The sequence below is a fragment of the Myxocyprinus asiaticus genome, chromosome 39 (assembly GCF_019703515.2).
Source record: "Myxocyprinus asiaticus isolate MX2 ecotype Aquarium Trade chromosome 39, UBuf_Myxa_2, whole genome shotgun sequence".
In the NCBI taxonomy this organism is placed as follows: Eukaryota; Metazoa; Chordata; class Actinopteri; order Cypriniformes; family Catostomidae; genus Myxocyprinus; species Myxocyprinus asiaticus.
In genome coordinates, this window is record NC_059382.1 from 24,260,922 (window position 1) to 24,286,544 (window position 25,623).

At 38.1% G+C, this 25,623-nt stretch overlaps 1 protein-coding gene across 7 annotated transcripts; it reads left to right on the forward strand.

The window, feature by feature from the left end:
* Nucleotides 1-784: 784 nt before the first annotated feature.
* LOC127429701 (flotillin-2-like) lies at nucleotides 785-22,827 on the forward strand. Of its 7 annotated transcripts, none has more exons than XM_051678798.1 (12): nucleotides 785-956; nucleotides 1,823-1,904; nucleotides 2,390-2,480; nucleotides 5,577-5,700; nucleotides 5,801-5,919; nucleotides 6,701-6,814; nucleotides 6,907-7,026; nucleotides 7,354-7,568; nucleotides 7,853-8,036; nucleotides 10,580-10,729; nucleotides 12,974-13,038; nucleotides 22,045-22,827. In XM_051678798.1, exons 1-11 carry the CDS (start codon nucleotides 908-910, stop codon nucleotides 13,010-13,012), a joined length of 1,287 nt encoding a protein of 428 aa, XP_051534758.1. In that variant the 5' UTR covers nucleotides 785-907; the 3' UTR covers nucleotides 13,013-13,038; nucleotides 22,045-22,827. The 7 variants fall into 7 exon arrangements, with proteins under 7 accessions (XP_051534758.1, XP_051534757.1, XP_051534756.1 ...); XM_051678797.1 differs by lacking the exon at nucleotides 22,045-22,827 and adding an exon at nucleotides 13,166-15,438; XM_051678796.1 differs by lacking the exon at nucleotides 22,045-22,827 and having other exon boundaries at nucleotides 12,974-15,438.
* Nucleotides 22,828-25,623: the final 2,796 nt, after the last annotated feature.

Genomic DNA, 25,623 nt, shown 5'->3' on the forward strand with positions numbered 1-25,623 from the left:
TAGTAATTATCAAGTACCATGGTACAATATATCAAAGTGTCATGGTACTATTACCAAAAGATACAATCAATGTACTATGGTACAACCACAGTACTTTTTGTAAGGGTAATAACTTGCCACAGCTCAACTGCAAAATGTAGCTTTTCAAGCCTCTCAAATCAAATCACGCATTAAAGGTGCAATCAGTAATATTTTCCTCATTTAAAAAAAAATATTCCTAAAGAAATTAATTTTAATTTTGAAACATATGTATAAAATCGTGTCAACTTACATGAGATGAACGCTTGGAACAGGAATGCTAAGAACACGTGATAAGCCTGTCAATGCATCCACACCTCTAGGTGTCAGTGTAAGTCTAAGACGACACACACACACACACACACACACACACACACACACACACACACACACACACACACACACACACAAAATAAAATACTGAATCCACCTTTAAATGGCGAGAAGATATTATAAACTGTTTTAGAACTAATAAAACATGATATAATTTGTGCAGTGCACTCGATTTGTCCATATTGTAATCTGTAAAAAGACACTAGTATATTGTATAGAACATGAGGCATGAATACAGTCAGTATTTACAGTAATCGTGACAACACTTCGGCCAAGTATTCAAACCTAATGAGCGGCCTACCTAGACAGCACTTAGGAGCGTTCGAACGTTCCAAACGAGTGTCCAGTAGTGCTGTTTAGTTAGGCAGCTCACTAGGATTTAACACACAGCCACACATTAACGCGCACCTCCCTTACTTCCTGAGGTGGGCAGTGTCGCCTGTGTTGACAAACATTTATTCTCTCACTAGGGCGGTGGACTCCTAAAAGGCCACTAGATAAACTGTTACAGATTTACTGATGATATAGGACTTATTAATGTGTATTAAATGCCAGTATGGGTAGCTGCTTGACTGTTGGACCGAATGAAGCGCTCGTTGTATCAGGTATCCTGATGTATGTGCTTGTAATGAGGGCCTTTAAAAAATATATTTTTATGCGATTCCTGCAGTGAATATGTATTAAAGTTTATGTTTCAACGTTTGCTTTCGCGTGTATTGTGAATTATGAGGAAAATAATGTCAAACTGTTGTGTCTTAGCTAGCTGCATTTAGCTACATTCATGTTTTCAATTATATAAGTCGCTTATATATTCAATTTCCCAAAATGAAATAATTTCCAAAAGTTGGCATGAATTCAAGTGACGTTTGTATTTATTTATTTTCGTATTGGAATGTGATTTTCAGTGATAGCAAAAAATGTCCCTCATTAATTCCCACTATGTTTGCTAGGTGTATTATGTTACGCTCTAACAGTCCATTTGTATTTAATATTCCTGAAAGCCATTCATTAGATTAAACTCATATAGTCGTAGAAACAGCCACTTTAGTGATCTGTTGTGGCTTCACTGATTTTTCCAAAAGTAATGGCTCTAACCCAAAATGAGCATGTTTTTTTATTTTTTATTTTATTTTTTAAACATGCACCATGGCAATACATTGCATGTACTTTATTTATTTATTGCCTTTTCCATGTAATCTTTAAAGTACCCAGAAGTATCATGTAAACACATAGTGCATACATATTTAAACATTCAGTGCCTGATTTATATCAAAGTATCATGGTATTACCATCTGATGCCATGGTACTGCCACAGTACTTTGTCCCAGTTAATGTCAAGTTTAATTCAACATTGATCTCTGTTCACACTTTTAATTTTCTTGTAATGTTTGACTTTTTCATTGGAGATTATTACTGCAGTCACACTGTTGTAGATTTGAATATTATTATTTTTTATTTTTTTCTCATGCAGGTGCCTGTTTTGAGTCTGATGAGAAGATATATGTGGTGGGAGGCTGGGCGTGGGCATGGTGGCTTATATCTGACACTCAAAGGTAATGCCAGTCAAATAAACGGAGGATCACAAGATCATATTTCACCATGTGTTGCAGTTGCAGAAGTTCACTATAACAATGCATGCTTTGCTTGACCTTAGAAAACTAAAGGCTGCACCTTGCCAGGGGTGTTTGTCAAACCAGTTCAGCTGTACATTCTTTTTAGAGGTCTTTTTTGCAGTAACTTTAACTTGCATCCACTGTTGTTCAAACAGTAATTTGGAATTATTCCTGTTTGGTCATTTCCATGATCAGCTGAACTGGCTGATCTATGAATTTATCTCTGGATCGATCATGCTTTTCTATTTAACATTCACTGAATGCATTCTTCCAATCAACTCCGCTTGTTGTCCATGCCATTTTTTGTCCCATTGTTTGAATTCTGCAATGCTAGCAACGTTTGAAAATCCGGTTTTTCTTGCTTTAACCATAGTTTACTTGTGGTTGAGGGTATGTTTGTTTACCCTCTGGTATTTTGTCCCCAGAATTACACTCGAGATAATGACATTACAGCCAAAGTGTGAAGATGTGGAGACAGCCGAGGGAGTTGCTATCACAGTTACAGGGGTTGCTCAAGTAAGCATTGACTAAGTTCGGAATAGCATACTAGGACTCTTACTATTTCTGCCTTATCTATATACTGAAGAAATATTAAGAGTATAGTAGGATGCTCCGAACATAGCAATTCTGTCACGGTCCAACCACAGCTATATTTGTTATTGTGTTATTGCACATATTATTACATTTCTGTTCGTAGATGTACATAAACACTCAAATGTATATGTTGGGATGGTCAGTCTTACTCCTGGAGATCTACCATCTTGCAGAGTTAAGTTCGAATTCTAATCACACCTGACCAACTCATCAAGAATCTCATGTGTGTTAAACTGTGCAGCAAGGTAGAAATGAGATTTATGTAGCCTGGAATATGTAAATAGCAAGTATATAGCGCAATAGTCAGGTTCCGGAACTAAAAATCCCATGATTTTCTCCATAGGGGGATAGATTAAAAAAACAAAATAACCTTCAAAGACCTACCGTGAGCTCTGAGGTTGTCAATCGATGGTATATGCTTCTTTTAAGGCCACCAGTTCATTTAAAAAATCATGTTTAATAGTGCAATATCTTGTGAAGAACTATACTACCCGTGATCCTGAAGGGAAATGATCCACCAATCAGATAATTGCGGTGAACAAAGTGTGCCAGACAAGCTCAGCAGCGACCACCCATTCCCATCAGGCACTGTGAATGACGCAATTGAGTCGGTCTCCCTGCACACTACTTTGTGCTTGTAAAAATCGATTTATTTTGCAACAAAATCAAAACATATTGTTTCTTTAAATTAACAGTTTTGTATTTTTCCATCATTTTTAATTCGATTTTGTCATTCGCAATGCTTCATGGGATTGTAGTTCATGCCCCCAGGAAAGACATTAAGTACACATTCTTGTACCTTTGTCTTTTTGTCTGATTTTCAAAAATTTGTTGCTGCAAATCAAAGTTTGTAATGGTTCTATTCACCTTGGAGCTCACCGGTTTGGTTCATGGCTTAGATCTCCTTTCATGAAGGATTTAATGAAATCCATATGGAAGAAATGAATGGGAAAAATACTTCTGGAATCAAGATGGTTGAAAAAGTGGGCGGGCACTGTTACGCTATAGTGTGTCATTGTTACACAATATAAAATCATATTTTTAACAAGAAGTCCATTTATTATGCTGGTCAAGGTTTTTTTTTTTTTGGATTTTTCCCCTTTTTCTCCCAATTTGGAATGCCCGATTCCTAATGTGCTTTTAAGTCCTCGTGGTTGCGTAGTGATTCGCCTCAGTCCGGGTGGCAGAGGACGAATCCCAGTTGCCTCCGCGTCTGAGACCATCAACTCGCGCATCTTATCACGTGGCTTGCTGAGCGCGTTGCCACGGAGACATAGCGCGTATGGAGGCTTCACGCCATCCACTGCGGCAACCACGCTCAACTCACCACGTGCCCCACCAAGAACGAACCACATTATAGCGATCACAAGGAGTTTACCCCATGTGACTCTACCCTCCCTAGCAACCAGTCCAATTTTGTTGCTTAGGAGACCTGGCTGGAGTCACTCAGCATGCCCTGGGGTTCGAACTAGCGAGGTAGCGAAATCCAGGGGTGGTAGCCAGCGTGGTCAAGGTTTCTTAAACAACCATTGTTTTGATATTCTTTTAAGACTTGTATGTAAAGGCCCTTTTCACATGTGAAATGAGTAACAACACTTAAGGATTGTGGATTTTCTTTAGGGACGTGCCAGGTTGGTCAACTTATCAAGTCGTTCAACAACCGAGTGGTTGATTAGTGGGGTCAAAAAATATTTTTAGTGGTGGTGGTTTTAATGAAGGACACAATTCTCAAATTAATTGAGAGACACCACTTCTCAGGGAGCATTTTTGCATGATTATAGCTTGCTGTGCTTAATAGTGAATAACAGTCAGCACAATAAAACCCTCTGCAAGACGTTTTGTCTCTTTAATGTTTTAGGTTTAGTCTTTTTATGCACCGCTGCTGTTACAGCAAAGAGCCGTATCAACAATACATTTCAAGACGATCACTGTCAGACATTAAATGCTCTGCTGTGAATGATGTTCCCATATTTGTGAGGTGCTTTGGAGAAATTGAAGATTTTTCTGATTCTGTCTGAAACTGTTTAAATAAATAGTTGCTGTAAAAATGGTTTAAACTGATGTCGTGAACTAGATGTCTTGTACCCGCAATCTTACAGTTATGCGCCTTTTAATGCACAGCGAGGATCACCCTGAAGCACTCCAGTTACACTGAAGCACGTCATTCTGCATTCAGGATGTGCACAAGCGGTTTTGTTCTGCACTGTATTGGAGCCTTGATTATTTCTTACTTTTCTTACTTTGATGGTTTTGTGCAATAAGAGGTTATAGTTGTTTAGCCTATTTATTGATGAATATTCATTAGTTACAACATTTAAGTGCGGTGCTTAGCACCCGCATATCACCTAATTACACATGGATTCCTTTACACGACTAGTCGTTCAGACAACCCACTGACATTCGTAGTTTGCTGTTTCCAATGTAGTTGTCGCTGCCTCATCTTCTTTGTAAGGCTCTTTGAAAAGCCTGGATTACATTGTGACAGATACATTGTCATGAAACAATCACAAAACTTTAACCTCTCTTTCTTGATGTTTGGATCCTTTGGAAGGAAATGAAGAGCTGCAGGTGCTACCCACAGCCAGCTCAATGCTTGGCGAAATTCCCCAAAATCTTACTTTTAGCATTAGTTATTTTACAGCTAGAATAATTTATCTTCTTCTGGTGTTAATTTCTTATATTGTCTTATAGGATCTGTCCTACTTCCTTCTTATTACTTCACCGTGACTTTGTGGGCCAAGTTTCTGAACACCAAATGAGCGTTGTTGATATGTCATTGTGGGTGTTCATGTGTTAATGTAGTCATCTGTTTGATGTCAAAAAAGTTGCAGAAGTTTAGAACAAGTTATTTTTGCAGAAGTTTCAATAAATGTACATTTTGAAACAGAAGGAATGTTTGAGGTATGAAAGTCACAGTAAGTTTACAAAGCACATCAAGCATTTTAATTTCAAAAGAGCAAGGGAAATCCAATTTGACATGATAGACCATCTTTAATGCTAGCAATGTCTTTTTTTTAGGTCAAGGTTATGACTGACCATGACTTGCTGGCTGTTGCCTGTGAGCAGTTTCTGGGAAAGTCTGTCATGGAAATCAAAGGTGTTGTCCTGCAAACCCTGGAGGGACATTTACGTTCAATCTTAGGTTAATAATATCTAACCATTATAATAATAACCTCCTTTATAATAAACTCATTCAAATGTGATTCTGTGAAGCTAATGTTTTGTTGATTTTATAACAACAGGTACCTTAACTGTGGAGCAAATCTACCAGGACAGAGATCAGTTTGCTCAACTGGTGAGGGAAGTCGCAGCTCCTGATGTGGGTCGAATGGGCATTGAGATCCTGAGCTTCACAATTAAAGTGAGTAAACTAAGGGCCAATGACTTCACTCTAGTCTCACAGAGATATGCATAAATTCTGGGCAACTTATTCAGCTTATTCTGCCCCAGAAGAACTTGGAGAGGAAGAGATTGTCTGACTGACATGTAAACCGACCAACCACAGTATGTTTTGTTTTACGCGATTTTTATTAACAGGCACATACCAGAATAACTCAAACTCGAACTCAAATTTATATATTTGCATTACACAGTTATGCTTGTGGATATCTTGTTAACTTGCTACGAAGTTCCTCAAATAAAACTCTGAATATCTTTCAAAGATTGAATGCCACAAACCTGGCATACTTTAGCAAATCCAGTGATTTGTTCATCCTCAAAAGCATTCATTGTACCAGCTTGTTACCTTGTAAATAGGACTTTGTTTCCAGGCAGACTGGTAAAATCCTGTGCACCCTGGCTCCTGAAAATTGCATCTAAGCCAGCCAATCAAATCAGACCTTGCCAGTTTGAGAAAGTGCTTATCATTTTTGTGTAAAATATGCATTAGACGGTCAATGGCAGTGGTGATAAGACCCAAAAGATGCTTGGTGTGCTTTATCAATTTTCCATTTGTGCACCTATAGTACATAGCCATTGGTTGTACAGTATAATCATGAATTTAATTAGCTGTTCATAAAGTATAAATGCAGGAGTTCTAGCGTAAAAAGCAACAGAAAACTCTCACAATGATATAAATCTTAACATTTTGAATGATAAGTATAATTTCCTAATCACTGCCGGACACTTGTCCTTCCTTACAGGATGTGTATGATAAGCTTGACTACCTGAGCGCTCTTGGGAAGACGCAAACGGCGGCTGTCCAAAGGGACGCGGACATCGGGGTGGCCGAGGCAGAAAGAGATGCAGGGATTAGAGTAAGAGACTTGTGGCTTCACTCTCTATAGTGCTGGTGCATTTATCCATTAGATGTGAGACGTACATTGGCTTCTCTGTTGTCCCTATTCAGGAAGCTGAAATGAAGAAAGAAATGATGGACGTCAAGTTCTTGGCAGACACTAAAATGGCCGACTCCAAGCGAGAGTTGGAGCTGCAGAAAGCTGCTTTCAATCAAGAAGTGGACACTAAGGTTGGGTTTGATTTCTCTCATTTGTATCCACGGTCATCAGCTGATTACCATGAGCAAATATTTGCCGCAAACAAGATTTTGAACAGAAACAGAGGATGTCTTTGGACTTATTCACACCATGAAGGATAGGCATTAACATTGGCGTCCGACAGACCAAGTTTTTTATTTTTTAGATCAGATCAGATCAGATCGTCAATCAGTGCAGCGCAGAGTGAATTGGGCTATCATTTAGCCAAACAAAGATTCAGTTGGATCTTGGTGTGAATAGACCTTTTGTCTGAGATGAGAGTGATGGTGAACTTTTCGACCTGTGTCTCCTCCACACAGAAAGCCGAAGCACAGCTGGCCTATGAACTGCAGGCAGCTAAAGAGCAGCAGAAGATCCGATTGGAGGAGATTGAGATTGAGGTGGTACAGAGGAAAAAGCAGATCACCATTGAGGAGAAAGAAATTGAAAGGACAGAGATGGAGCTGATCGCTACGGTTAAACGCCCTGCTGAGGCTGAGGCCTACAAGATGCAGCAGCTGGCAGAAGGACGGAAGTGAGTGTGTTTGGATTGTCCTGAATTATGTTTGTATGGCTAACATTACAAACACATTTGTACTTTTCTAATTATTAATTCAGATGATTATTTATACCTATTGAATGAATCTCACAAAGCCTATCAAGACAAAAAATGTGTATCACCGTAAAAACATTATAATTTGCTTAAAGCATTTTTTGCATTGTGACAAACCCAAATAGGGCATTTGATTAATCAGATACCCTTTATGTATGTGGTGATCTGACTGAAATAAAGTGTATTGTATTTGTACTACTGGACAGGTTGAAGAAAATTCTGTATGCTCAGGCAGAGGCAGAGAAGACCAAGAAGATTGGAGAGGCAGAGGCCAGCTCTATCTCATCTGTGGGAAAAGCCGAGGCAGAGAGAATGAGGCTGAAGGCAGAGGCCTACCAGCAGTACGGAGATGCTGCCAAGACTGCCCTCATCCTAGAAGCACTGCCCAAGGTGAAGGAACTTTTTCTGTCTGTTTAACAGAGATGGCTTAGATTAGAAAATGTATTATTTGGAATAGGGATGTCAAAAGTACTGGTACTTCAGGACCAAGTCTATACAAAAAAAAAAAAAAACATGTTTATAATTAAAAATGTTAGTAATCAAACAATTATAATGACAAGAAAGAGAGAAAAACACTCTATTAATTTATTTATGTTAACTTGAATAATTACTTAAAAAACTTTGAGAAATACTTCAAAGCAACATGTTTTAATTAAAATTGTTAATATTTATTTTATTCTTTATCTTTTAATGATGTGGCATCAAAACTGGTCTAATAAACATTACGTGACCGTGGCAACATTTTTGCAAAAATGAAATTATGTGCTTTATTACACGTTTGTCTGCAGTTTTCCAGTGAATTGTCCAGTGAGGGGCGCCAAAAGTGAGTAAAATGGTGTCGTAATCAGACAAGGTTTTTAAGGTGAATATTATAATATTTAAGTTAAACTTTAACTTAAACCTAACCAATAGTGATCTAAAATAAAATGAGAGGTAAACAAAACTGACATACCCTAAACCAACACCTTAACCTAACTGATACTGTCCAAAAACAAAATGAGAAATGAAAAGTACATTTTCTGAAGCAAATACGTCATCTTGTGACACTTCTTTTACACTTTCGTCTCACGTGTCAGCTTGCATGCCTGACTGGTCTCAAACCATGGTCTTTCGAGTTGAAAGTCAAACACTCATTGAGGTGAGCTACTGCAGAAGCTAATCATGTTGGAATAAGTGTGTCAATGTAGGCGAGTCTGTAATACAAGTGTAAAAATCTATTGTTTTTCAAATGATGCGTTGTAGCAAAAGTGTTTCGATATCATAACATAGCAGTGTGTGTCTAACAGAGTGAAAAATAAGTGTTTATAAAGTCATAATCAGCCATTGTACTTGTGATTTATGTGAGAGTGAATGAAACACACAGTTGTTATAGCACCTCTAGTGTTCATTTCACCAGGAAACTGCGGTGAAACGTAGAACGCGGCATGTAAAAGTCAGTTTGTAAAAAGTTATAGAAACGTTCATTCTATGAGTCTAAGTTGCATATTGAGATTAGTGAAATTTCCCTGGCATTGGTGTGAGCTACTGATACTTTAGAATTGTGACAACTTCTGTTCCCCTCTACTTCTGATGTTGCTCCTGCTCAGACAGAAAAAACATCTGCGCAGATGGTGACTCAAGTGTGTGAGAAAACCTAGAGATTTTCCTGAATAAGAGCTGTATGCATGAGTTCATATGAATGTAAATTTTTTCCACTGTGGAGCTGAAGCTTTGAATGAAATCTTGTGTATAAACAAGGTGAAAAATTCACATTATCAATTTGTGAAAAAACACATATACACTCACCGGCCACTTTATTAGGTACACCTGTACATCTGCTTGTTCATGCGATTATCTAATCAGCCAGTCATGTGGCAGTGGTGTAATGTATAAAATCATGCAGATATGTGTCAGGAGCTTCAGTTCATTTTCACATCAACCATCAGAATGGGGAAAAAATTTGAGACCATGGCATGATTGTTGGTGCCAGATGGGCTGGTTTGAGTATTTCTGTAACTGCTGATCTCCTGGGATTTTCACACAAAACAGTCTCTAGAGTGTAAAGAGAATGGTGTGAAAAACAAAAACGTTCAGCTAGCGGAAGTTCTGTGGGCGAAAACGGCTTGTTTTATTTGTTTGGGTTTTTTTTGTGTATTTTTTCCCTTTTTCACCCAGTTTGGAATGCCCAATTCCCAATGCGCTTTTAAGTCCTCGTGGTCGCGTAGTGATTCGCCTTAATCCAGGTGCCGGAGGACGAATCCCAGCTGCCTCCATGTCTGAGACCACCAACCCGCACATCTTATCACGTGGCTTGTTGAGCGCGTTGCCACGGAGACATAGCGCGTGTGGAGGCTTCACGCCACCCACCGTGGCATCCACGCTCAACTCACCACGTGCCCCACCGAGAACGAATCACATTATTGTGATCACGAGGAGGTTACCCCATGTGACTCTGCCCTCCCTTGCAGCCGGGCCAATTTGGTTGCTTAGGAGACCTGGCTGGAGTCACTCAGCACGCCCTGGGATTCGAACTAGCGAACTCCAGGGGTGGTAGCCAGCGTCTTTTACCACTGAGCTACCCAGGCCCCCTAATATTTAACTTTTAATATAAAGGAGTGTGTTTTACAGCATAATAGCATATAACATTTTTACTGTGGTATTACATTTCAAATATCAACAATTGTGATATATCACTGGTATTGGTACCAACTAAAATATTGGTATTTTATAATATTCTGCCCAGGTGGCTGAAGGTTCAGCCCAGTAGATATAGGGTTTGCTCAGCAAGAACAAAAGTTAAGAGGGAAAATTGTTGACAACCCTAATATAGACTGTTATTATATGCATTATAATATGTAAGTATTCTCTCCTTAATGCAGATTTACAGGGTCGGTATTGATATTTAATGCTGTTTGTCACATTTTGATTTCCTAACTTCTGTCCATCACACACAGATCACTGCCAAGGTGTCAGCTCCTCTGGCCAAGACCAATGAGATTGTTATTCTGAGTGAGGAGGGCAGCCATGTGACTGGGGAAGTGAACCGTCTCCTGGCTGAGCTGCCCATGTCTGTTAATGCACTTCCAGGTGTTGACCTGTCCAAGGTGAGAGCTCAAGTTAATTCATGCACTTGATCTAATCAGCTATTGATTAAACCCTCTGAAATAAAGCAGGCCTTTCAAGATAAAATAGTCAGGCACTTTTTTGGCCAACCATTTTCATAGATGGGCAGTTCAATCAGAATATTTTAATCATTAACCATTTTCCTGCCTCCTGAGTGGTTAAATAAGCATGCTGTGCCAATGATACAGGGCATGTGTGAATCTCACGAAATCTGTCACGAACATGCCTGGGTCATATTTCACCCCTAAAGTAAAAGAAAAATAAATAAATAAAAACAATAATATTATCAATATTTTTATCACAATATATTATACATGACAAGTAAAACCCTGCCTAAAAATTAATAAAAAAAAGTAAAAAATAATTATACACACAATAAATATATATATATACAGTATAATTACATAAGAAAAAATAATAAATAATAATAAAAAAAAAATGATTTAATGCGATTATATGAACTCCCTTTTACAGGACTGCATTTTAAAGATATTTTGTAAAAATACAAATAACTTGACAGATCTTTATTGTAAAGAGTTTAAACAATGTTTTCCATGCTTGTTCAATGAAACATAAACAATGAACATGCATCAGTGGAATGGTCGTAAAGACACTAACAGCTTACAGACGGTAGGCAATTAAGGTCACAGTTATAAAAACTTAGGACACTAAAGAGACCTTTCTACTGACTCTGAAAAACACCAAAAGAAAGATGCCCAGGGTCTCTGCTCATCTGCGTGAACGTGCCTTAGGCATGCTGCATGGAGGCATGAGGACTGCAGATGTCACCAGGGCAATAAACTGCAATATCTGTACTGTGAGACGCCTAAGACAGTGCTACAGGGAGACAGGAAGGACAGCTGATCATCATCGCAGTGCCAGACCACGTGTAACAACACCTGCACAGGATCGGTACATCCGAATATCACACCTGCGGGACAGGTACAGGATGGCAACAACAACTGCCCGAGTTACACCAGGAATGCACAATCCCTCCATCAGTGCTCAGACTGTCCGCAATAGGCTGAGAGAGGCTGAACTGAGGGCTTGTAGTCCTGTTGTAAGGCAGGTCCTTACCAGACATCACCGGCAACAACGTCACCTATGGGCACAAACCCACAGACAGGACTGGCAAAAAGTGCTCTTCACTGATGAGTCGCGGTTTTGTCTCACCAGGGTTGATGGTCGGACTCGCGTTTATCGTCGAAGGAATGAGCGTTACACCGAGGCCTGTGCTCTGGAGTGGAATCGATTTGGAAGTGGAGGGTCCGTCATGGTCTGGGGCGGTGTGTCACTGCATCCTCGGACTGAGCTTGTTGTCATTGCAGGCAATCTCAACGCTGTGCGTTACAGGGAAGACATTCTCCTCCCTAATGTGGTACCCTTCCTGCAGGCTCATCCTAACATGACCCTCCAGCATGACAATGCCACCAGCCATACTGCTCATTCTGTGAGTGATTTCCTGCAAGACAGGAATGTCAGTGTTCTGCCATGGCCAGTGAAGAGCCCGGATCTCAATCCCATTGAACACGTCTGGGACCAGTTGGCTCGGAGGGTGACGGCTAGGGCCATTCCCCCAGAAATGTCTGGGAACTTGCAAGTGCCTTGGTGGAAGAGTGGGGTAACATCTCACAGCAAGAACTGACAAATCTGGTGCAGTCCACGAGGAGGAGATGCACTGCAGTACTTAATGCAGCTAGTGGCCACACCAGATACTGACTGTTACTTTTGATTTTGACCCCCCTTTGTTCAGGGACACATTATTCCATTTCTGTTAGTCACATGTCTGTGAAACTTGTTCAGTTTATGTCTTAGTTGTTGAATCTTTTTATGTTCATACAAATATTTACACGTTTGCTGAAAATAAAAGCAGTTGAAAATGAGAGGGCTGAGTTTATTATTGAAATTAAAAATTATGTATTGATTATGTTAGTATTGTACTTTAATTATAAAAAAGAAAACTTTATTGTGAAAATGAGATAATTAAATGAGATTTGTTTGCATCACAGTAATGAGAAATCATCTTAATGGTCCTAAAATCAGGCTTTATTTTCTGTAATTTCTATAATTATAACTATAATTTCTGGTTTTTTTTTTTATTTTAATTTTTTTGATTGAAAGATGACCCAGACATTTCTTTGTATGATTCACCTGCATAATTCATATCAATAAGCTGGCAGTAATTTTGGAGAAGGATTAATTAAACAGAATTTTATCTTCTACAGATCCCCCTTTTGCAGAAGTTGACAGAAGCTCAAGCATGAAACCAATCAGTCCTGTCTCTTCCATGGTATGTTTTATGCACTCACTGAAACTACCTTTATACTTGGAAGAGATTTTTTTAAATTAAATACAAAAACAAAACAAAAAACAAACATTTAGATTTTTGATACCTCTGGTGCCTTAATGTTTTATAGGACCAGAATATCTGCATGCACTGCTGCTCCCACATTCCACAATCTTTTTATTTTTACATCATTTGGAATCATTGTCCCATATGTCATATATGAGAAAATGTAGTAGCCTGTTTTTTTTTTTTTTTGTTTTATTTTACTTTTTTTGTGTCATAGTACTAAATTATCATTTTAACCTATCACAAGACCTTTTTCATCTTTACACTAAAGTGACACTTTAACACTTCATCTGGTGAGTCAGCTTTAGATTACAATCAAATTTTTTCCCCCTCCAAATTCTGTCACTACTTTTTAATTAGTTGTAGGACATATGTCTACTGTAGCTACTGATCCTGGCATGATTAATAACATTCAAGAAGCCATTGATCTTGTAGGCTGCAGTGTAGCAAGTAGCATTTTAATGGACTGAGCTCTCTGGCAATAGCATTACGGGTAATTATCGGTGTCATCTTAGAGTCTGACAAGCACTTCTCTTACTTTTAAATGTTACAGGCACATAGATAGACATGGCCTTTAAAACCAAATTAGCTACTGATTTTTATGTATGTTTTCTGAGCTCATCAATAGTTCAGATCACTCTTTGGTACTATTTTTGCCTGTACATTTGTATGATATTGGAATGTATACGTGTTTTGTTTTGTTTAATTTATAATCCTCTTTTGGACTATTGTAGGAAAAAATTAGTTTAGTCCATTTTTAGCATGAAGAGCAAAGACTTTATTTGTAATTTAGTTTTGAAGAAATGTGTCACTTGTTGTTAGTAGACTCTGTCTAGATATCTGACCAATTCAGTGCGAACAAGTTTCATGTGAACAGAGTTGAGTCTCTTTTAAGATAGTTTTGTATCGTTGAGCCATACATTACAAAATCTTTTCTAAAATATTAACACTAGTTACACAAGTTACTGTAAATGATAAATATCTGAGAAATTGAAATCACCCTTTATCGACCATACCGTCCTGTTCTGTGGTAGTTTATTTAATTTGTGTACTTCTTTGTCACTGTGAAAGTTACATTACCTTGTTTTCCTTTTTTGGTCATAAGTGAATGACAAATTGCAATAGAGATTTGTTATATGTTCCTTTATTCTGCTGTGTTAAGTAGTGCTTTGAAAGAGGGGCAGTGACTTTTCCTTGTGTTTATTTCTCACACTAATGAAAACACCAAGCGATAAAGCTAAGAGATCACACTCATTTTTGTGAAATTAAGAATTAGTTCATAGTAGTAAACTGTTGTTTCGATTTGCTTTATAAAAATATGCTTGACTTAATTTGTGTTCTCATTGAAAAAGAGATAAAGGGATAGTTCACTCAAAAATGAAAATTATCTCATCATTTATTCACTTTCATGCCATCCCAGATGTGTATGACTTTCTTTCTTCAGCAGAACACAAACAAAGATTTTTAGAAGAATATCTCAGCTCTGTAGATCCATAAAATGCAAGTGAATGGCGGCCAGAACTTTGAAGCACCAAAAATCTATAAACTATAAATCTACAGCCCTGGCTATATACATGAATAATGCAAATCGCCAAAAAGTAAAAGAAGAAGAATGTGAAAGTGGAGATTGATAGAAAGAACAGACTTAAATATGTATCTGTTTCTCACCCACACCTATTATATCACTTCAGAAGATATAGATTTAACCACTGGAGTCTTATGGATTACTTTTATGCTGCCTTTATGGACTTTTTGGAGATTTTATGTTCTGTCCACCATTCACTTCCATTGTATGGACCAACAGAGCTGAAATTCTAAAATTCTCTGTTTGTGTTCAGCAGAAAAAAGAAAGTCATACACATCTGGGATCATGGTATGGAGGTGAGAAAATGATGAGAGAATTTTCATTTTTGGGTGAACTTTCCCTTTAACACAATTTAGCTTTTGTTTAATTGTGTATTTAAATTATCTCGTAACTCTGTTTGGAGGATTTTGATATGTTTGACTTAAGAACTGTTTACGCCATGTGAGATTTAACTAACTAGCATTAGAACATCAGAGACTGTTCAGTTCATGTGCTTTGTATGGCATCGCTAATGAGATGTCCTGTATTACTGTGTATTGGATAAACATTATAGGAATCCTAAAACTGTATGGCAGGATAAAGGTGAGATATACTTTTGCTTTAATGGGTTAAATAAAATACAAACAAACCCAAAATATGCCATTGACAATATGGGGAGAATTTGTTAGTTTTATACATACTGTTTACACCTATTTAAATCAGCATGTTAAGGTGCATGTACTTCCAAATGTAATAAATGTAATGTGAACATGTTTCTGACCATGTTATTTCATTCCATTCAAGTGCTCATGTAAAACTGTGAACTATAGTACTGTGCAAAAGTCTTAGGCACATAAGATGTTTCACAAAAGCATTTGTCTTAAGATGGTTATTTATATCTTCAGCTTTAGTGTGTTAATAGGAAATATAAATGTTAGACTCCCAAACATTATTTTTACAAATAGAAAAGATTAGAATAGAAGAACAGGGAGCCCTGCAACAGATGTCATGGTCCCCACAAAGCCCCCCACTGAACATCGGGTCAGTCTGGGATTACAAAAAGAGACAGAAGCAATTGAGTCAGCCAAAATAGATAGAAGAACTGTGGTGAATTCTCCAAGAAGCTTGGGACATCCTATCTGCCAACAACCAAGAAAAACTGTGTCCAGGTGTACCTAGGAGAATTAGTGCTGTTTTGAAGGCAAAGGTGGTCACACTGAATGTTGATTTAGCTTTTTGTATGTTTACTCGACTTTGTATGACATTAAGTGATAAATGAAAATGATTTATGGCATTATTTTTTTAAGACATCCTCACTATGCAACATTCTTCCCAAGTGCCTAAAACTTTTGCACAGTACTGTATATATTATGATTAATATCATGTCAGTTGTAATACTGTGAGTGGATATCATGAAAACATTTCAGGCAGTGAGCCCTTTTGGGCTGGTTAAGTTTGCCTAGTTTGCTCTGTCAAAATAGCATTTCTGATCTCATGAATCACTAAAAGCGATAGTTCACCCAAGAATGAAAATTCTGTCATAATTTACTCACCCTCATGTGATTTTAAACCTGTATGACTTTCTCTCTTATGTGGAACACAAAAGTAAAAATGTAAACGAATAATCTGAATACAATGGCTGTTTTTATTTTTTGATATTCAAAAAAACATTCTCCTATCCCACCTTAATATGCAGAAACAACTATGAATAAGCCATTTGTTGGTTAATTTCCCCGAAAAGTGTAAAAAAATGCTGCTCTATGGCACTTTCAACATTCCTCTGTTTGTTTTGAGCAACCCCCAAAGAATATTTAGCCCAAGATGGCAACTTGTATTAAAATAAATGGGAGAAATTGCAACGCCTAATATGGCAGATATAGAAAAGGAAGTCCTGCCTTACAGGTAAAAATGCCAGTCACCTTTTAGATACAGACATCGCCTGTCAGTCAACTCAGACGACTGGACCAGCCTGAAAAATAGTGTTTATTTTTTTTTTTTTTGTGTGTGATCTGAGCTAAAGAAGCACAATTTATGATACCATTGTAGTCAGATTTAACAACTGATTTGAAATATGTTCTTTGATTGTAAATCTTGACCAACTGTTTTGGAGATTTTGGTCTTTCCCCATTACATTGAAAATAGTTGCCCAGCCTGTCCAGGAGCATTCCAAAGATATCCGCTGAGTAGACTGATTTGCCTTGAAAGGGACTTTTGCTGACTTTGTCCAGCCCGACACAACGACTCAACCAATGGTGTGAGTTTGGGACGCCTCAAATTACAAATCACACATTACACACTTCAGCTTTAAAGCTTAAAAAAGCACCCAAAAGTAATATAAAAGTAGTTCTTATGATAAGACTTTCACTGTAAAATAACATTTGGGTTGTTTCTCATCAAAACATATTGTACGCCTTCAGAAGAATTGGAATATGGTGCACAAGTCACATGGACTATTTTTATGATACCCTCGGATCCTTTGTTGAAGCTTTAAAGTGAGCCCCTATCAGCTACAGTTGTATTGCAAAGATGGACCAAAATATTCATTGACATTTTAACCTTTTGTGTTCCGCTTAGGAAAGAAAGTCATATTGGTTTTGAATGAAGGTAGGTAAATTATGACAGAATTTAAATTGTGGGGTGAACTGTTCTTTTAAGAAGTGCAGTATCAGAACCCCAGACCCCAGTATAAGAGAAACTCCAGTAGTATATTATTTTGGGACATCTAGACCTGCTGTGTGCTATGAAACAGCATGTGACACTGCCACTCCGTGGTGAAGATATGCAATGCAGGATACAATTGTTCCAAAGATGGCCACTGAGTGGATTGACTTGTCTTGAAAGTGACTTTTTTTGTCCAGCCAGACACAACAACATTGACTCAACAACAAGATGACGTCAATAACAAGAAGTCTTATTATATTTTGTTGTCTTTTTATTGTCTAAGTTTTATTTTAAACTCTAAATCTCCACTTTAACTTTCACTCTCAGATGTGAAAGAGAAACTAAACAGGCAACACATGTGACTTTAAGATGTAAAAGTGAAAGATGAAAAGTGGAGATTTAAAGTAAAAACAGGACTTAAATTTGTATCTGTTTCTCACCCACACCTATTGTATCACTTCTGAAGATTTGGATTTAACCACTGGAATCTTATGGATTACTTTTACGTTTCATTTATGTGATTTTTGGAGCTACAAATGTCTGAACACCATTCACTTACATTGTATGGACTTACAGAGCTGAGATATTCTTCTAAAAATCTTTGTTTGTGTTCTGCTGAAGAAAGAAAGTCATACACATATGGGATGGCATGAGGGTGATTAAATGAGTGAATTTTCATTTTTGGGTGAACTATCCCTTTAATGGATTATGCATCGCAAAACAGTGTATTTTCACAGTAGCTGAAGTATTGAGTACACTTACAATTCTTGCAAGTCACTTTATCCTTGCAAGTTGTATTTGGGTTTTAGAAATGGCCAAAAAGAAACAAATCTCTAGAATTTTATCAGTCTATTGTTATTTTGAGAGATGAAGACTAATTCCATGCTCTACTGTCTTGAGAAAAGATATCAAACTGGATCTAACCAGGACAGAGAGGGAAGTGGATGACCCTGATGCACAACAACAAGAAGACAAGTACATTAGAGTATCTAGTTTGAGAAATAGACTCCTCTCAGGTCCTAAACGGGCAGCTGCACTGACCAGTACATACCGAACACCAGTTTCACCTTCAACAGTGAAGAGAAGGCTCTGGGATGTTGACGTTTTAAATCAAATCAAATCAAATCACTTTTATTGTCACACAACCATATACACAAGTGCAATAGTGTGTGAAATTCTTGGATGCAGTTCTGAGCAACATAGTAGTCGTGATAGTGATGAGATATATACCAATTTACAATAAACATCAGATTAACACAACACAATTTAAAATCTAATATACACATAATTACACATAACACAATATACAAATAATAACATACAATGTACAGTATGCAATACACACAATATAGAATAAACATTATACAATAAAAAAGTATATATAGTATATATCAAATGTACAGTAGGTTGTATTGTACTGTACTGACATTCAGGCTGTCAGTTGATAGTAAGTTGTCACTGTGTTGTTAAGAGAGAATATAATATAATAATAATATAATTTATGACAGTATAAGTATAAATACTTAATATAGTATGAGATATAAGAGTAATATAGTGCAGTGCAGATGTATTTTGATCGTGGGAGATCAAGAGTTCCAAAGTTTGATTGCTTGGGGGAAGAAGCTATCATGTAGTCGGCTGGTGCGGGTCCTGATGCTGCGATACCGCCTGCCTGATGGTAGCAGTGAGAACAGCCCATGGCTCGGGTGGCTGGAGTCTCTGATGGTCCTCCGAGCTTTTTTCACACACTGCCTGGTATATATGTCCTGGAGGGAGGGAAGCTCACCTCCAATGATGTGTCTGGCAGTTCGCACCACCCTTTGCAGGGCTTTGCGGTTGTGGGCGGTGCTACTGCCGTACCAGGCGGAGATGCAGCCAGTCAGGATGCTCTCTACAGTGCAGGTGTAGAACTGTGTGAGGATGTGGCGATTCATTCCAAATTTCCTCAGCCGTCTCAGGAAGAAGAGGCGCTGATGAGCCTTCTTCACAACGGCTTCAGTGTGGATGGACCTTGTGAGTTCCTCAGTGATGTGGACACCCAGGAACTTGAAGCTGCTGACTCTCTCCACTGGTGCTCCATTGATGGTGATGGGACTGTGTTCTCTATCTTTTCTCCTGAAGTCCACCACAAGCTCCTTTGTCTTACTGACGTTGAGGGAGAGGTTGTGCTCCTGACACCAGTGTGTCAGAGTTGTTTCATCATTGTCAGTGATCAGACCTACCACCGTCGTATCATCAGCAAACTTAATGATGGCATTGGAGCTGTGTGTTGCCACACAGTCATGTGTGTACAGGAAATACAAGAGTGGGCTGAGAACACAGCCCTGTGGTGCTCCAGTGTTGTGGGTCAGTGATGAGGAGATGTTGCTGCCCATTTGAACCACCTAGCGTCTGCTTGACAGGAAGTCCAGGATCCAACTGCACAGTGAGCTGTTTAAGCCCAGAGCCCGGAGTTTCTCATCTAGCTTGGAGGGCACTATGGTGTTGAATGCTGAGCTGTAGTCTACAAACAACATTCTCACATAAGTGTTCTTTTTTCCTGGTGGGAGAGAGCAGTGTGTATTGTAGATGCAATGGCATCATCAGTGGAGCGGTTGTTGCGGTAAGCAAACTGCAATGGGTCTAGTGATGGAGACAGCACAGAGCAGATTTAATCTCTGATTAGTCTCTCAAAGCATTTGCTGATGATGGGGGTCAGAGCAACAGGACGCCAGTCATTTAAGAAAGTGATTTTGGATTGCTTTGGAACAGGCACAATGGTGGACGTTTTAAAGCATGTGGGGACTACAGACAAAGAGAGGGAAAGGTTGAAAATATCCGTCGCGCACGCTCTGATGACGCGGCCCGGAATGCCATCTTGACCCGCGGCTTTGCGGATATTCACCCGTCGGAAGGATCGGGTTACATCTGCTACAGAGACGGAGAGTGAACTAACCTCTGTAGCTTCGGCCGCGAGAGCTATCTCCGCGAGGGCGGTGTTATTTCCCTCGAAACAGGCAGACATTCAAATGCCAAGCCACACCTGAAACAGGTAAATAAGAAGAAAATGGTATAATGTGCAAAAGAACTTAAAAGATTGAGTGATAAATTATGAGAAATGAATATTATGAATGGATAAATATGGCTAATGGGGAAACGTTGTCTGTCAGCTGCTAGTGAAACAGAGAGATACACGTGTGCTGATAGGAGTTGGTCACTAGACCATTCTGAACAGCAACAAATGAACAAAGTGTAAATAAAGGTTCTACTGTCTATGGGTTTATTTCAGAATTTATCATTTACAGATTACATTTTTTATTTACAATTTCATATTTTCAATTATCAGTCCATGTTCCTATATTAAGATTTTCATAGCATTAGCTCTGTATTTATGCTGCCTCTGTGCATCATGAAACAGTATATGTTAATGCACCTCTTAGTTATATGCTGCTTCAGATGCCACTTCTGTGTTGTGTGATTCCCTTAAAAAAAAAAAAAAAAAAAAGAAGAACAGTGGGATTAGGCCCGGATTAGCCATCAGGATAACTGGGAGAAGTCCCGGTGGCCTTGCCTGTCCTATAAATGACTTAGGGCACACATTTTTATTTAAATTATTTTATTATTATTTTATTGCCTGTTCGATCTGGAGTCTGCGTATTTTTTTTATTTTTTATTATTATTATTTCCAGAACACACACACATTTTGGGACTTGCTGCTTGGCCCCCAGAGCACAGTTAAGTATCATCACATAACAATAATCACAGCGGTCAAATATCCTGATTTACTGTCCAAGCCTTGTTTTACATCAGTGTCCAATACACAACCAGTGGAAGAATCCAATCCGCCCCACGCAGCATTCGGCACTCGTGCTTTTCATTGGAAACTGATTCTGTGAGAAACAAATTAAAGCCGTATACTGTACAGTTATTTCACAAAGTGTCATTTTTAAACACTGTAGTTTATGCTTTTCATTGATTTTAACCTGTTGGCCAGAAATATTAAATGTATTTTTCAGGGTGTATTTAAATATTAAAGATGTACAGTGTATGTATTATTGAAAATACTTTTTTCCACATATACTATATACTGTGTTTGTTATGCTTTCTATGATCAAATATATTTCTCTGATCAAAGAAAATAAGACCATAATTAACTAATGTTATATGTCAGATGAAAGGGAGCTGGGATACATTTAAAAGTTAGGAACAATAGAAATACAGAAAAGGAGCAATGGTATCACTTACCCAACAATTTATTTATCATTCATAAAATTAATGGAAATGATGCTTTTTTTTAGATAAATTACAGTAGGTGGTCGATGGTTTAAAATTTTATTGTGTGTTTATGGGGTGATCTGGATGAGTGTGAGGCTCCCAACCTGACCAGATGATGAATTTTATGGACTAGCTTGCGTGTCATAAAATTTGAATCCCTGGAGAATCCTTGGACCCTGAGATATTAGGTGGCTAACCTAATTGCTTAAAGCTTTACATAATCACTAAGTGTGTGACAGAAAAAATTAAGTGCAAGACATTTTTGTTCTGTATTCAGTATTCATAACTGTTGCAGTAGTTTGCATTATCATTGGGCCTACTTTAGTTTATGAAACATTTGAATATGGGGAATATTTCATTTCATGATAAAGGCCTACAGTGCACATGAAATATTCTGCGTAATTAAGCCTGAATGCTCAGATGTCAGCTTTTTCTTCTAATCCTCTCAATATTTAATCTGCCAGCAACTGTGGAAGACTCTCCATCCCACCAGCAGCCTGTTTCACCACATAAATCCCGAATATCTCCTCACACTTTGAACACTCGTCCTCCAGGCAAAACATTAAAAGAACCCCACAGCCAAGGACGGATTAAGAACTGAGAGGCCCATGAACAGGTGTTGGGCCCAAGGGCATAGATTTGGCTTTAACTGGGTTGTACTTGCTTGTTTTGACATTATATATATATATTAGGAATTTACACTAGTGTCAACTGCTCAGAAAATAATTACATATTATTTTGTTTCTCATTTACAAACTAATTTAATGACACATTTTTGTACATTGTGTGTTCAACATGCATAATTATAATTGTATTTTTTTAGCATTTTATTTTATAAACCTGTTAGTTCTAAATGATCCATGCTGTAGTCACAGGAAATGTGCTGTAATTCCCTATCTTGCAACGTTGGTTGAAATAAACGTTGTCATATATTGGAATAAAATCTGTTTATTATGGGCAGAGTCTCATTTTCAGCACTTATCTTGATTTTACCTCCGTCATCCTTCTGTCTGCACTGAAAAAAATAATGTGCTGGATTTGCTTAAAAATACAGTGCATCATTTTTGCATCCCACTTTTTATGTTAAAAAATGTTTACTTAAAATACTGTGCCATGCCAGCTACTACATTTAAGGGGTTTGTTTTTAACCCTAAGAGTCTCTGTTTACCGAACTATGCATTTTAAGCTCATTTAGCTCAATTGTAAGTGCTATTAGCAGCTTCAAATTCTTAACTTTCAGATCAAATGACCTGAAGAAATAACAGACAACTGGTGAATGTCAAAGGTTTTTATTGTTGTTTACAAATGTACAATCTAACATAGATATTCATGCTCTCCTAGAACCAAAATATGTTCTCAAATACAAAAATAGTAACAAAATCATGATGATAAACAAAAAACATAAAAACAAGTGGGCTATGCAATGACTTAAAGAATTTCAGTAAATCTAAATAAACACAATTCAAAATGCATTTTAACAGACTGCACACTGCAGAAATATATGCAGGTAGGAAAAACTCTCTGAACTAATACTGCAACTAAAACACCAGAAACAATTTTTTATTTATAAATGAAACTATTCATTCAAAAGATCTTTTCAACTTGGCCAGACTTTGCCATCATCAAGATGCAACACCATTTACTGTATGACCTCAAAAAAATTAATAAAGAAAAAGTGTCAGCTTCTTTGGGTAGCTGATGTGAAGGGCATAAAGTAGCCCAAAAAGTCAGTGCACTGACCTAAGTTTTGACAAATGTCCCAAGCTCATTTTCAAGGACAATCAATAGGGGGTTGAAAGGCAACTTTCTCTCTTCCTGCTCCAAAGCATTGATGGCATCTGCTCCTTTCTGTGCTTGGTCAAGCTACTCTTCCTAAATGCAAAGAAATAATCTTTTGAATTGTATTTATTTGCACAATTAAATATCCTCAAAATCAATAATTACAGAGTAAAAAGAAAAGTGATGCTTAAAGGGATAGTTCACCCAAAAATAAAAATAATCTCATTTACTCACCACCATGCCATCCCAGATGTGTAGGACTTTCTTCTGTTGAACACAAACAAAGATTTTTAGAAGAATATCTCAGCTCTGTTGGTACATTCAGTGCAAGTGAATGGTGGTCAAAAAGCACATTAAGGTGGCATAAAGTAATCCATAAGACTCCAGTGGTTGAATCCATGTCTTCAGAAGTGATATGATAAGTGTGAGTGAGAAACAGATCAATATTTAAGTACTTTTTTACTATCAATCTCCACTTTGACTTTCATATTTGTCTTCTCTTGTCTTTGGGGATTCACATTCTTTGTGCATTTTACCACCTACTGGGCAGGGAGGAAAATTCATATTAAAAATGACTTTTGATCTGTTTCTCCCCACACCTATAATTTCACTTCTGAAGACATGGATTAAAACACTGGAGTCATATTCATATCTTTAATGCTACCTTTATGTTCTTTTTGTACTTTCAAAGTTCTGATCACCATTCACTTGCAGTGTGAGGACCTACAGAGCTGAAATATTTTTCTAAAAATCTTTGTTTGTGTTCTGCGGAAGAAAGAATGTCACACATCTGGGATGGCAAAATGGTGCTATATAAATATGAATAATATCATCCAAATGTGTTTCCTACCTTTTTTCTTTCTTTTTTTTTTTTTTTTTGCTTTGAAAACATCTGATGACTCTTCTTTCAGTTATAGTTGTAGACCTGCCAGAACTATAATTTAAATGACCCTATCCTGTTATACAAAAAAAAAAAAAAAAAAAAAAAAAAAACATTTATAATTGTAACTGACAAGATAAGCAACATGTATGGCTAGTTTACATTTAAGATTCATGACGAGACAATATTCAACCACTGCAAACCCTGCTACATATTGCAGCTGTATTATACTTATAATGTGACTCTTTTTTACAAACCAACTTACACATGTTTATGCAGTCTTATACACTATATTGCCAAAAGTATTCGCTCATCTGCCTTTAGATGCATATGAACTTAAGTGACATCCCATTCTTAATCCACAGGGTTCAATATGACGTCAGCCCACCCTTTGCAGCTATAACAGCTTCAACTCTTCTGGGAAGGCTTTCCACAAGGTTTAGGAGTGTATTTATGGGAATGTTTGACCATTCTTCCAGAAGCGCATTTGTGAGGTCAGACACTGATGTTGGACGAGAAGGCCTGGCTCGCAGTCTTCGCTCTAATTCATCCCAAAGGTGCTCTATCAGGTTGAGGTCAGGACTCTGTGCAGGCCAGTCAAGTTCTTCCACACCAAACTCGCTCATCCATGTCTTTATGGACCTTGCTTTGTGCACTGGTGCGCAGTCATGTTGGAACAGGAAGGGGCCATCCCCAAACTGTTCCCACAAAGTTGGGAGCATGGAATTGTCCAAAATCTCTTGGTATGCTGAAGCATTCAGAGTTCCTTTCACTGGAACTAAGGGGCCAAGCCCAGCTCCTGAAAAACAACCCCACACCATAATCCCCCCTCCACCAAACTTCACAGTTGGCACAATGCAGTCAGACAAGTACCGTTCTCCTGGCAACCGCCAAACCCAGACTCGTCCATCAGATTGCCAGATGGAGAAGCGTGATTCGTCACTCCAGAGAACGTGTCTCCACTGCTCTAGAGTCCAGTGGCGGTGTGCTTTATACCACTGCATCCGACACTTTGCATTGCACTTGGTGATGTATGGCTTGGATGCAGCTGCTCGGCCATGGAAACCCATTCCATGAAGCTCTCTATGCACTGTTCTTGAGCTAATCTGAAGGCCACATGAACTTTGGAGGTCTGTAGCGATTGACTCTGCAGAAAGTTGGCGACCTCTGCGTACTATGCGCCTCAGTATCCGCTGACCCTGCTCTGTCATTTTATGTGGCCTACCGCTTCGTGGCTGAGTTGCTGTCATTCCCAATCGCTTCCACTTTGTTATAATACCACTGACAGTTGACTGTGGAATATTTAGTAGCGAGGAAATTTCATGACTGGACTTGTTGCACAGGTGGCATCCTATCACAGTGCCACGCTGGAATTCACTGAGCT